The sequence below is a fragment of the Cynocephalus volans genome, chromosome 14 (genome assembly GCF_027409185.1).
Source record: "Cynocephalus volans isolate mCynVol1 chromosome 14, mCynVol1.pri, whole genome shotgun sequence".
Lineage (NCBI taxonomy): Eukaryota > Metazoa > Chordata > Mammalia > Dermoptera > Cynocephalidae > Cynocephalus > Cynocephalus volans.
Genome location: NC_084473.1, coordinates 10268015 through 10279783, shown reverse-complemented (window position 1 = coordinate 10279783; position 11769 = coordinate 10268015). Strand labels below are relative to the sequence as shown.

Here is an 11769-nt window from a genome sequence, read left to right as displayed (position 1 = left end):
ATCTGGCTTGGGATTCCTCTGGGCTTGATTCTAAGGACATCAATTCTGGTAAATCATGTCATTGCCTCTTCAAACACTGCCTACCCACTCTCTACATTCTTAAAACACTTTTTAGAAATGTGCGCTCCCACCTTATCTCACATGTTCTTTGTATCTCCCATCCACTTTTGGATAATCCCTTCACATACACCCTTTCAGTTCACTAACTCGCTCCTGAGCTGTGTCTAATCATACTTAAATAGCTCTTACTAAGAGCCTTAACTCCAATAGCTATGTTGTACTCCTAGACATTCTACCTGGTTCTTCCTAAAATCTGCCTGTTATTTCTTCACAGTACTGTTCTTTCAGTCTTGGTTCACTTTTTCCTTTGATCACTTATTATCTGAAGTTCTCAGGATTTTATACGTGTTGTTCCTGCATTCACATGGTTGACTTCCTTGTGTTTTGTAATTTAGGATTGTGCTCCCCATCTGGGGAATCAGCCGGGTTGGGGTTCTGTACTGGCCAATTTTTAAACTACCTTCCAGGAGTTTCTAGACCACAAACCTCTGAGAGGTACAGGCCTAGGATTTTAAGAGTCCAGAAGGATTAGTCCAGAAGGATTAAAACCTTCATCCTCTCTCCTGTGCCAGGGGCATTACTGTGTAGCTCCCATTTCACTAGGGTTCCTGGCTTTATGCAGAGGTTTTGGTCCCAACCCCTCCCCTGGTACAGGTTAGTCCATCCTTTGAAACCCAGTGGGTGTCAGCCCCCAGCCCTTCAATTTCGCTAAGGGACCACTAACCACTCCCAGGGCTGCTATAAGCACAGGCTTCCAGAGTCACTTCCTTTGTTCCCAGCATCTGGGGATTTCCCTTTCTCAGGAAGTCATCACACACTTAATTTTTTATTATGTTATTTATCACTGGTACATGTTTAAAGCAGGAGGGCTTCTAGGTTACCTCAATCTGCCATCTTGCTGGAGCCACTGTAACCTTTAGAGCCAAACCTAAGGTGAGTGTGGCAGCCATTCTCATCATAAAAAAACATCCTGCTGTGCAATGTCCCCTCCTGGGAATGACAGAGAAACACCACTGATGTGTTCTTTTTCTAGTGCCCAGACACCCGGAGGGTAGCTCCCTCTACAGTAAGGGATTGTCTTGTCTGAAAAGGCCTAGCCACGCAATCCCACTGCCTCAAAGCTTCAGCCACACACTGATGAGGGGCTGGCACTGTCTTGCTAAGCATTCGAACCATTATCAGGATCTCCAGACCAACACTGGCCACTGATCCTCAGTAACACAAAAACAGCCGGTCAGCTCTCCAGACAGATGGCATTAACAAATACCCCTCTAGTTCCTGCTTGGCAAGGAGCCAGTCCTCAGGTTGGATCGGAGGCCTCAGCAGTGCCTGGCAGGTGGAGGAGAAACATTCTCCCAGGTCTGCTCTTGGCAACCAGGCTTAGCCACTGCACATGAGCAGGTTGTTTACATGCAATGAAATGTAACTCTTACTAATTATGTCAGAAAACACATCCAGTTCAAACTAAGCAGGGCTGCCTCTTCCAGAATTCAGGTCCAGGCACTGATATTTTTTAAGACCCCAAATGATGATAATGCACACCCAGTGCTGAAAACCACTGGTTTAAACTTTATGTCAGGAGTCCATCCCATCCAAATCTCAAGTGTCTGAGAATCAAGGTGATCTTGTTAAAGTTGCAGGTTCCCTGGTTTTACCCCAAGACTGATTCCGTAGGTCTGAGGTGAGACCCATGAGTCTGCATATAGCCAAGGTAATTGACTCAGTGGTCTGTCCACACCACCTCTGCTGCAGGCCATCCTGTTCAGCATGTGTGATGTGTTCTGTAGGGCGTGGGCAGCTGGTATGGGTGGACAGCAGAAGAAACAAGCCTGCGGGCTGCCACAGGGAGGCTGTTGTAGTAGGTGATGATTCTTCTGAAGTGCAGCTGCCCTGAATTTCCCCAGTGGGTCTGCCACCAACCTGACATTACAAATCAAGTGGCATTCACTGAGCGCCTTTGGGGTGCCAAGGCAAAGCTGCCCACTAGGTTCCTCTGGGACACAGAATACACTTTTACCAAGACATCATCCACCCCAAAACACTTCAGCTCAAATTAGTTTATTTCCTCATTCACCACTCCATTAAGTACCTTGATCCTTGAAGGCCTTGTGCTAAGCAATACAAAGACGGATTAAAAACCCGTGCCCTCAAAGAACATTCTCTTACACAGAAGCATGGAAGGAATCTTAATAAGAACACAGGAAAGCACAAGCAGCATAATCCTACCCCCACCGTGGAGAAACGATGTCACCTTCTCCACGAGGCCTCTCCTAATCACTTCTGCCTATGTCAGAACTCTCTGCTTTCCTTCCAGATTTGGACTCTATAACTGCATCACCAGACACTTTCAGATTTAAAACATCAGTTTTCCTCCTCTAGGAGTAAACCTCCTTGGGTTCACTGCCCCACCTCTTAGACCAGCACCTGACAAGGTCACTGCTGTTAAACGAGGAACTGAATAGCAGGGTGGTATGACACAGAAGGAATAATCTTATTTGGGAATGGACAGGTGTCATGAATTCTAAGTGGCTTTATAAAGGTGAGTGGGATTTTGAATCTCAAAGAGCATTTATAGACAGAAGGACCAATCCAAACCCACGGAGAAGTCCACACAGGTCAGGGCAAAGCAAGACCCCAACTGGGATCTTCCCACCTGCAGAGGTAAACAGGCCCAGATGCGGCTCACCCACGGTTGTCAGAAAATTAAATTCGGTGGGCCAAGCCCGTGGCACACTCGGGAGAGTGCGGCGCTGGGAGCGCAGCGACGCTCCCGCCGCGGGTTCGGATCCTATATAGGAATGGCCGGTGCACTCACTGGCTGAGTACGGTCACGAAAAAGACAAAAAAAAAAAAGAAAGTTAAATTCGGTCCTGGCTTCACAGCCCCAACATGCAGGGAGGCAGTTGATGTTTTGGGGCATCACCTTTCAGTTGCACCTGTCTCTAGACACCTTGGGCCAGAACAGGCAGGAGTAAAGTCACTTCCCCAGAACTGGTGAAAAGCAAATGAACTCATAAGCCTTTATGAAATACACTTTTTTCTTCATGAATTAAAATTTTCCCCATTGAGGAACTGACATAACAGTTTTTATTTTAATCATTTGACACTTGTGCAGTATTGAATTGAGACTCTGAAGTACTTTACGCTAAAACCTGTTTCCCTTTAAACAGATTAGGAAATAGAAGTGGAATTGGCAGAAGTTAATTCTCACACTACTCAGTTAATGGGACACAGAATCTTAAAATCTGATTCCAACTTCCGCCCATATCTGACAATGCGAGGCCTTTAAAGTTTATTTATTTTAGTGTTGCACAAGTGTAAGGACCATATAATTTTAATTTATTAACTTTAAGTAACAATAATTTAAAAGATAGAAAAGTGTCTGATATTACAGAAATTTAAAAATTGACTATACAATAAATGATGAAAAAAACTGTTAACAGAACAGGTCAGTGGTCAAACAGCCAATATACAATATAATCAGTTAACAGCAGGGGCAAAGGACCTTTGTACATTATGTATTACCTTTCATGTAATGTCTTGGCTTTTTTTCACAAACATTAAAGGCAGATTAATTCAAACTAGCTCTATTAAGAATATCTATTAGTTCTATCTTCCTCCTGAAATAGTTGAATGAGGCCATGTATTAATAGCTCATACAATGCTAGTTTTCTACTGAAGTATAAGAATACACCAAGTGGGGGGGAAAAAAATACACCAAGTGATGCTCAGATTTAGGCACATGTCAGAATTACATGAGCAATATCTAATCAATATGCACTTTCAAAGTATGAACTACAGGTAAAAGCTAAGAGGATATAAAAGGGTACTTCAGAAAGCTCATGGAAAAATAGAACTGAAAGATAATACAAATCCTTCCATGAACTTTTTGAAGTACCCTCATATATAGTAAAAAACATTTTCTAACTTAAAAGACATGTAGTAAATATAAATGGACTAAGTCTCAACAGTACCTACTTACAAATTAAACAAAATCAGAATAAACACTCAACTTTTTTTTTCTTTTGGCGGCTGGCCAGTACGGGGATTCGAACCCTTGACCTTGGTGTTACAACACCATGCTCTAACCAACTGAACTAACCAGCAGCCCTAACACTCAACTTTTAAGAAGAGCCAATTTCAATCCTGGTCTTACCACTTAACAGGTGGGTCATTTTGTACAAGTACGATTTGAAAATTTACAATACTGTCTTAAATCCCACCTAAATAGACTCTTCAAGGATCTATTCATAGCATCTATAAGTTGGGGAAATTACAATTTGAGAATTAAAACGATACTGACTCTCACACATGATAAGACCCAGGTCACCAGCAGTCAACCAGATCATGCATCAATTCCTAATGATTTAAGTTAGAAGCTCCTTGCCCTGAAAGATTACCCTTTATCTTTTATCCACACCACTCTACCTCAGATGGAGCAAAGCATCCCATGAGACTCTATCAGGGCTACAGGATAAAAAGCACCTGTCTTCTATGTGGCACCAAGAGACTAACATCTAGGTATGAACAGGATTGACTTTAAAGTTATTAAAGAGTATTTCAATTCATTAAAGAAAATAAAGATTAGAAACTATACACACAGTCTACACACATTTAACTTATTTCAGTCACTTTTGAATTGGCTCCCACTAGTGGTAAATAGAATACTTTGTATTTGGCATGGAAACCAAATAAATCGGGCTTTTACCTTGACAGTACAACGCTTATTTGTGTGTAAAGTGCCTATTTTATATACAAACTGGTTAAGTAAACTTTAAAATCTGTTTTCAACTGCTTTGTGGTAGTACTGTTTAATCCTGCTGGGTCAAACTCAACTTGAGGGTCCCCCCTCACTTGAAAGCCAAGATTGCCGCTGTTAGCTGTTACTGCTGTGGTGAAGCCACAGCCAGCCTGCTTGCAAAAGCCAAACACGAATAAGATATTCCCTAAGAATCCAAGTAGCTTTCATCTTAAATATCCTTTCCTTCTAAGTGATACCATTAGCATTATTAATAAGCAGGATTGTTTTTTGAGGTAGCTACACAGTTTTATAGATGCTGTTAATGCACATTATGGACAATTCATGGTGTAGCTGTTTGATACACTTTAACTGATTTGGGGGGGGGGGGCGCGGGGGGGCAGCTGGCCGGTACAGGGATCAAACCTTGGACCTCGGTGTTATCAGCACCATGCTCTAACCATCTGAACTAACCAGCCAGCCTTGTTTTGTGTTTTGATGAGGACGAAAAAAAAAAAAAATCAGCAAAATAAGAGCACCTCTTTGGTTCATTTAGAAGTCAGCATCCAAGGTAAAAGACTTCTCTGTCGGACTCGACATCACTCCCATCCTCTGATACTCGCCTACTCTCTTCTCAAAGAAGTTAGTCTTCCCTTCCAGTGAAATATTCTCCATAAAGTCAAAGGGATTTTCTACTCTGAAAACCTGAAAAGGTTCACATCAAGATATAAATATAGAACACCAGTTTCAAAAGATGCAGAAGGCTATAAACAATACTTTACCTTGTCAAAACCCAGTTCCAGCATAAGCCTGTCTGCCACGAATTCAATGTACTGCTTCATTAAGGAGCAATTCATACCAATGAGGTTCACAGGCAAGGCCTCGGTGAGGAACTCCTAGGGACCAAAGTACAGCTTGTGAATACAACTGAAGCAACAAGATGTCTTCCAGCAGTATGAGAGTGACCCACACATATCACCCACCTGTTCTATCCTAACAGCGTTGATAATTATTTCTTTCACTCTCTGCTCTGATGGTTTGTGCAGCAGGTGTTTAAACATCAGGCAGGCAAAGTCACAGTGCAAACCCTAGAAGAAAAAGGTCAAGATCACTCGAAAGCCAGAAGGCATCTATCATTAATGTGGAATATGAAATTGCTTTATATCCTTTTCTATATTCTCCTTATACAACTTGCTCAGACATACTGAGAGCACTTTAACTGTCAAAGGGAAGATGATTTTTAACTGTTGACATCAGTGAGGCAGGCATGGTCCCACACAAGGCCGTCAGTGCTGCCACCCAGGTAAGGACAGGCCAGGTCTCATCCTCGCTGCTGTGTGGCAAAGGAGGAGTCAGAATTTTCGCTCCAAGTACTCTTTCTAAAGTCATGAGCTCTACTTTTACCACTACTCCCAGCAGGAAATGCAAAACTCAATGACAAGGCTACTTAGTTTTTAGATATAGTCAGGAACTTAGTGATGCAATTTCAAGTGAATCAAGTCTGAGTGCATTAAACTCCAATAAGTGTCACAGCTTATCTCCCTCTACAGGAAGGAAAGTCTTCTTGTAAGGAAGATTAACTGTTTGATCTGCCCACTGGGCTCCAAGTATGGTGGGGCTCCTGCTCTCTGCCTTTCAAATGTGACAAAGTAGAAAATCTGGGCACCTTCATCTTCCTTTCCTCAGGAGTCCAAGTGCATCCAAAGACATACACTGCACCAAAATGGATCCTCATTTCACCAGGATGCTTACCAAGTAATTCTGAAGCACACTAGGATCACATATAATACCAGGCAAGAAAAATAAAACATCCCTTTAAAAAGTCCCTTAAGGGGCTGGCCCGTGGCTCACTCGGGAGAGTGTGGTGCTGACAACACCAAGTCAAGGGTTAAGATCCCCTTACCGGTCATCTTTAAAAAAAAAAAAAAAGTCCCTTAAGTACTTGTACTTTTATGCATTCAAGCCTAGAGGGCGATAGTATATATTAATGTATTATAGTATACGGAGAATACAAGTAAAATAAATTCAGTAAATCACTTAAGTACTTTATTCTCTGTTGAGTATGTATATAGTTAAACTCACACATTAAATGTGGACATGATGCCATCTGATTATCTTGGGTCCCCCCCTTCAATAAGAGTTTTAGGTGCAGGGTGCAGGTTATCCTGTTATTTGGTTTAGACTCACCTCATCTCTACTAATAAGTTCATTGGAAAATGTGAGGCCAGGCATCAGTCCTCGTTTCTTGAGCCAGAATATCGATGCAAAAGAACCAGAAAAGAAGATTCCTTCCACTGCGGCAAAGGCTACAACACGTTCTCCTATATAAGAGTTAACACCAAAATGTTTCTAGTGAGTAACATGGCAGTAATCATAGGAAGGACCAACAATCCATTACTTAGAAAATGAAGCTCAGTTTTGAGTAGGGTCAAGGGTTATCCTTACCATAGGTAGCCTCTTTGTCTCCAATCCAGCGCAAGGCCCAATCTGCCTTCTTCTTGACACAAGGCATTGTTTCAATGGCATTGAAGAGATATTCCCTGTAGAAGGCATATATAGCATCAGCAATTACAACATTACCACAAAGACCTCTAGATCACAAACTTCTAGATTAAGAGGGCTGGAACAAAGGCCAAATTTGAGTACTTGCCAATTCCTTCCCCAGAGAAGAGACTGAAATATTTTCTTTTCACAGCTTAGCAAACACTTTCCCTCCAGTGTTCTTTTAAAAATCTTAACATTCAGGATGGCTGGTTAGCTCAGTTGGTTAGAGCACAGCCTTGTAACACCACGGTCACAGGTTCAGATAACTGTCCCGGCCAACCGCCCCCCAAAAAATCTTAACATTCATTTGACTTATGTTAATACAAACTTAGGTTTTCTTTAGTTCATATTGAGCTCCAAGATCTACTAACACTAAAACTTAGTCCATCATGACAGCGGCATTTATTGGCTTAATTATTTCATGTCCAGATCATAGTTCACAGGCATATCTTCTTTATATTTGAAGAGCCGTAAAATCTAAACTGCTATGCTGACCATTATCTCACAAAATGTACAGACCCTGCAAAGACTATGATTGGACACATTATTTGGGCCCTAACAGCCACAACTGTATAATGAAGTAATTAAACTGATAAACTAAACTATCTTAAGATTATTGCTTCCTACTATAATTCTGCTACTGTTGATTGCAGATCAGCAAAGCAAATCTCCTGGCCCTATATGTAACTGGGTCTTCCTTACTACCCTCCCCCTCCTCTGCCTCCCATTATCCTAGTGCACACCTGTGAGTCTACCGATTTCCCAGGATGTTCCTTCCCAGATGACCTTGTGTTCTAAAGCTGAGGTCATCAGACATTGAGCTCCTTTCATTCTCTATCCATCTCAATGTCCTCCTCTATTAACAGACCTGGGTCTACCTCTCCCTTGTCACTGAAGTTCAAACACCAGACTTTCCTGATCCAGCAGCCCTCAATCACATCCCTTCCTTTACCTTCTTTTCTCATTTCTGTCTACAAACATGCTGTAATCCTTTTACCTGTAATTTCCACAATCCAGCTAAACTTTCAAGTCATCACTCATTTTTCCTCTTCACATTCTTCCACGTAGACTTCCAACAGCCATAGTTTAGGTTTCAGCTTTGCCACTTCCATTCAATACAAGGCTCCTGTCCTAAAGCTGACCTTAGTATCTGGACTACTCAAACAGCCCATTTCTAATTTCTCCTCCTCTCCAGTCAATCTCCAAAACATAAAATAGGCCTTAAGACCTGGCCGGTTAACTGGTTAGAGCACAGTATTATAACACCAATGTCAAGTGTTTGGATCTCCATACTGGCCAGTCACAAAAAAATAAAAGGCCTTGTTACTTTTATTTCTGTCCTCTATTATCTCCTAAACCACTCTGTGCATAAATTAAGCTTACGGGTCGCTGCTGCCTCTGCATTATGTAATTCCTCTCACTTATGCTTCTGGGTCTCACTTTCTGGACTATATTGCAAGCTCCTCAAAAGGCAAGTTACGTTCTACTTTATATCCCCCCTCCCACAGCACCATCATCCTGCCCCAGAGCTTCCCATTGTAGGTTCTCAACAGATTTGCCACATGAGTAAAGACTGTCAGACCTAAGTTTTAGTTCAATATACTCAACCTCTAAGAATGCTTTTTCTAAAGAAGGTATTAGATTATTGTTCAATAGTATACTTTTGACTCCAAAAATGGGAATGGGCTAGCCAGTTAGCCCAGTTGGATAGAGTGTGACCTTGTAACCCCAAGGTCAGGGGGGGTTCAGTTCCCCCACTGGTCAGCTGCCCAAAAAGGGGGGGGGAGTAACTTCCTAACTTTAAGTGACTGGCTAATAAAATGACCTAAGCCACTTGCTCAGAGCAGACATGAAATGTCAATGACTGTCTGCTTAGTCATTCTAGTCACTTTTACCCCTATGTGAACCAAAAACCTTGAAAATAAGTAAAAGTTAGTGAGTCCTAAACATCTTGGCATACCACCCCAATACTCACCTTTCTTTGGAATCTTTAATGTAAGTATCAATAAGGAGACTATACATTTCAGAATGTATGTTTTCCATGGCAATTTGGAAGCCATAGAAACAGCGAGCTTCTGTAATCTGAACTTCTTGGCTAAATCGCTCCACCTGGTGGTAAAACACACCACAGTTAAGCTTGAGGAAAAACTATCAGAAGCAATTGTCAAGGGTAGTGGCAGCATCACACTCTCTTTCTTTGTGCCATTATAAGATTTGCTTCTATATATGTATTTAATATAATCCTTTATGATTCTGTGATAAAGCTTGACATTTTGTCATACACTCCATTTACAGATCAGGAAATAGCTAACTCCTATTTTACATGGTTTCTGTGAACACCTTATTGATTTACTCTCTCCTAATTCATTGCAAGAAGAATCCACTCACAATACGACATATGCAACCAAATCATTTGTATTTTCCATGTTTTATATCAAACATGTATTACTATTACCACAGGGGAAATTCTACAGATATTATTTCCTAATACCTGTAGAACTGAGGTACTGCCCCTCTTTATACACAAAAAAGAGAGCAAATGTGGTAGCCACAACGAGTACAACTCACTACCACTAAATATTGTCTTTGAGCTTCTCGAAATTCAGGGAAAAACACACCACAAGGAAGAAATAACTGCAAAATATGTTACAAACAGGAAATGCCACCATGTCTTACAGATACATGCACATACAGTATGGGAAAATTTTTTAAATGAGGAAAGCACACTCATTCTACCTTAAATCTTCAAGTGAAGAAAAGATGGTTTTTGGAAACTCACCAAGTTTTCATTTACTATGCCATCGCTCGCTGCAAAGAAAGCCAGAACATGGGATATAAAATGTTTCTCCTCAGGCTTCAGGCCTTCCCAGTGCTGAATGTCCTTGGAAAGATCCACCTGAAGTTTAGAAGTTCACAATTTTAGCATAAAGCGAAGAGATTAAAGCGTGCAGGAATTCACGCCAAGCTTTTATTTTTTTAATTTTTAATTAATTATTTTTTTTTTTTTTTTTTTTTTTTTTTGCGGCTGGCAGGTACAACCCGTGACCTGAGTGTTACAAGGAAAAAGCGCTTTTACATGTTAAGTCTCCTGGCGCCCCTCGATTCATAGCCCCCCGCGCTCCGAGCTCCCTCCGGGGACCCTCTACCGGCCTCCGCGCAGGAGCATGCGCACGAGGCAGGCCTGAGTCCGTTTCCCGTGCGTGGCGAGTTCCCGAACCGGTTACCTCCTCGGCTGTCCAAAAGGAAGCCTCCGCTTTCTTATACATTTGCCAAATGTCGTGGTACTGGATGGGAAAGATGACAAAGCGGCGGGGGTTTTCTCTCAGGAGCGGCTCCTCCTCCACGCCGGGCGCGGGCAGTTTAGGCTTCTGTCGGGGGAGAAGATGAGAAACGTAGGCAGAGGGCGAACCATAGGAAATTGCCACGTTCCAGAGCCAAGCACGTTCGCTTTTCGTGTGGCTCGACATCTAAATGTTACTGTCGCCTCCGAAGAGGGCCACCCCGAGCCCCGGGAGGAGCCGCGCCCCGGTGAAGAGCGGCGCGCGGGGAGGGGATCTTTGGCGGGAAAGGCGCGAGGGCGGGGACAGGGGAGGCAGAGAGGAGACAATGCGGCTTTGGCGCCAACAGAGGTCCCGGGGCCTCCCGCGCCCCGGCAAGCCACTCACCGGCTCCTCGGGCTCCTGGAAGATCCTCCTCGCGGCCTTGCTGGCCAGGACGCGGGTCCCGTGGAGGGCCGGGGGCTGCGGGGAGATGCGGGTGAGGGGCGGCGGGGCGGCCTCCCACCCTCCTCGCCCGGCCCGCCCGCCCGGCCGCCCGCGGCCCGCAGCACCCCTCGCCGGGCCCCGCGCACCCACCGTGTTCTCCTTGTCGGCCAGGCTGAGCCTCTTCAGCGGCGAGAGCTGCAGCTGCTGCTGGTCCGCCAAGGTGGCGAGTGGGACGCGGACTGAGATCATGACGAGGGCGGCAGGAACAGACGGACCGAAAACCCAGCAGCCGGGACCGAGTGTAGCAGCGACTCGCCCGGCCGCTGCGTTTAAATCCCCTCAGGAGGTAGCACTAGCCGGCCGGGGGCGTGGCTTAGCACCCCACCTGCCCTTCCCATTGGGTGAGCCTGGCCAAGGGGCGGGGCGGATGACGAAACCCAGAGCGGGAGATTCAAGCTCGGCGTGGGGACGGGGGCAGCGGCAACCCCAGGGACCCCCGGGCACCTTCCTTAGCCCGCCCCAGGACGGCCGGACCGTGGGCAGGGTTGGGGGCGACGCTGCCCGGGCCCCCGCGGGCCCCACCGCACCAAGGCCGCAGCCTCCCTGGAGGCCTCGCGAGCCTTGGCGCGCGCGGGCACTTGCTCGTCCGGGAACCGTTTGTGATTGCATGAGGCGTCGCGATTGGAGCCCGCCCGAGAACGGGAAAGGATCCCCACCCTGCCG

General features: G+C 44.5%; 1 protein-coding gene across 1 annotated transcript; it reads right to left on the bottom strand.

Moving 5' to 3' along the window:
- Positions 1-5288: 5288 nt before the first annotated feature.
- RRM2 (ribonucleotide reductase regulatory subunit M2) lies at positions 5289-11295 on the bottom strand. The gene is made up of 10 exons (XM_063078637.1): positions 11197-11295; positions 11008-11082; positions 10567-10710; positions 10122-10238; positions 9318-9451; positions 7244-7338; positions 6986-7119; positions 5782-5886; positions 5581-5694; positions 5289-5503 (listed from the first exon to the last, which is right to left on the bottom strand). Exons 1-10 carry the CDS (start codon positions 11293-11295, stop codon positions 5351-5353), a joined length of 1170 nt encoding a protein of 389 aa, XP_062934707.1. The 3' UTR covers positions 5289-5350.
- Positions 11296-11769: the final 474 nt, after the last annotated feature.

What these genes read in the sequence shown, in the direction of transcription:
- RRM2 (XM_063078637.1), bottom strand. Translation starts at nt 11,295, where the DNA reads ATGATCTCAGTCCGCGTCCCACTCGCCACCTTGGCGGACCAGCAGCAG. An exon ending in CCTTTTGGACAGCCGAGGAG is followed by an intron (nt 10,239 to 10,566) that starts GTAACCGGTTCG and finishes TCTAAACTTCAG; the next exon opens with GTGGATCTTTCCAAGGACAT. An exon ending in GCATAGTAAATGAAAACTTG is followed by an intron (nt 9,452 to 10,121) that starts GTGAGTTTCCAA and finishes TTTTACCACCAG; the next exon opens with GTGGAGCGATTTAGCCAAGA.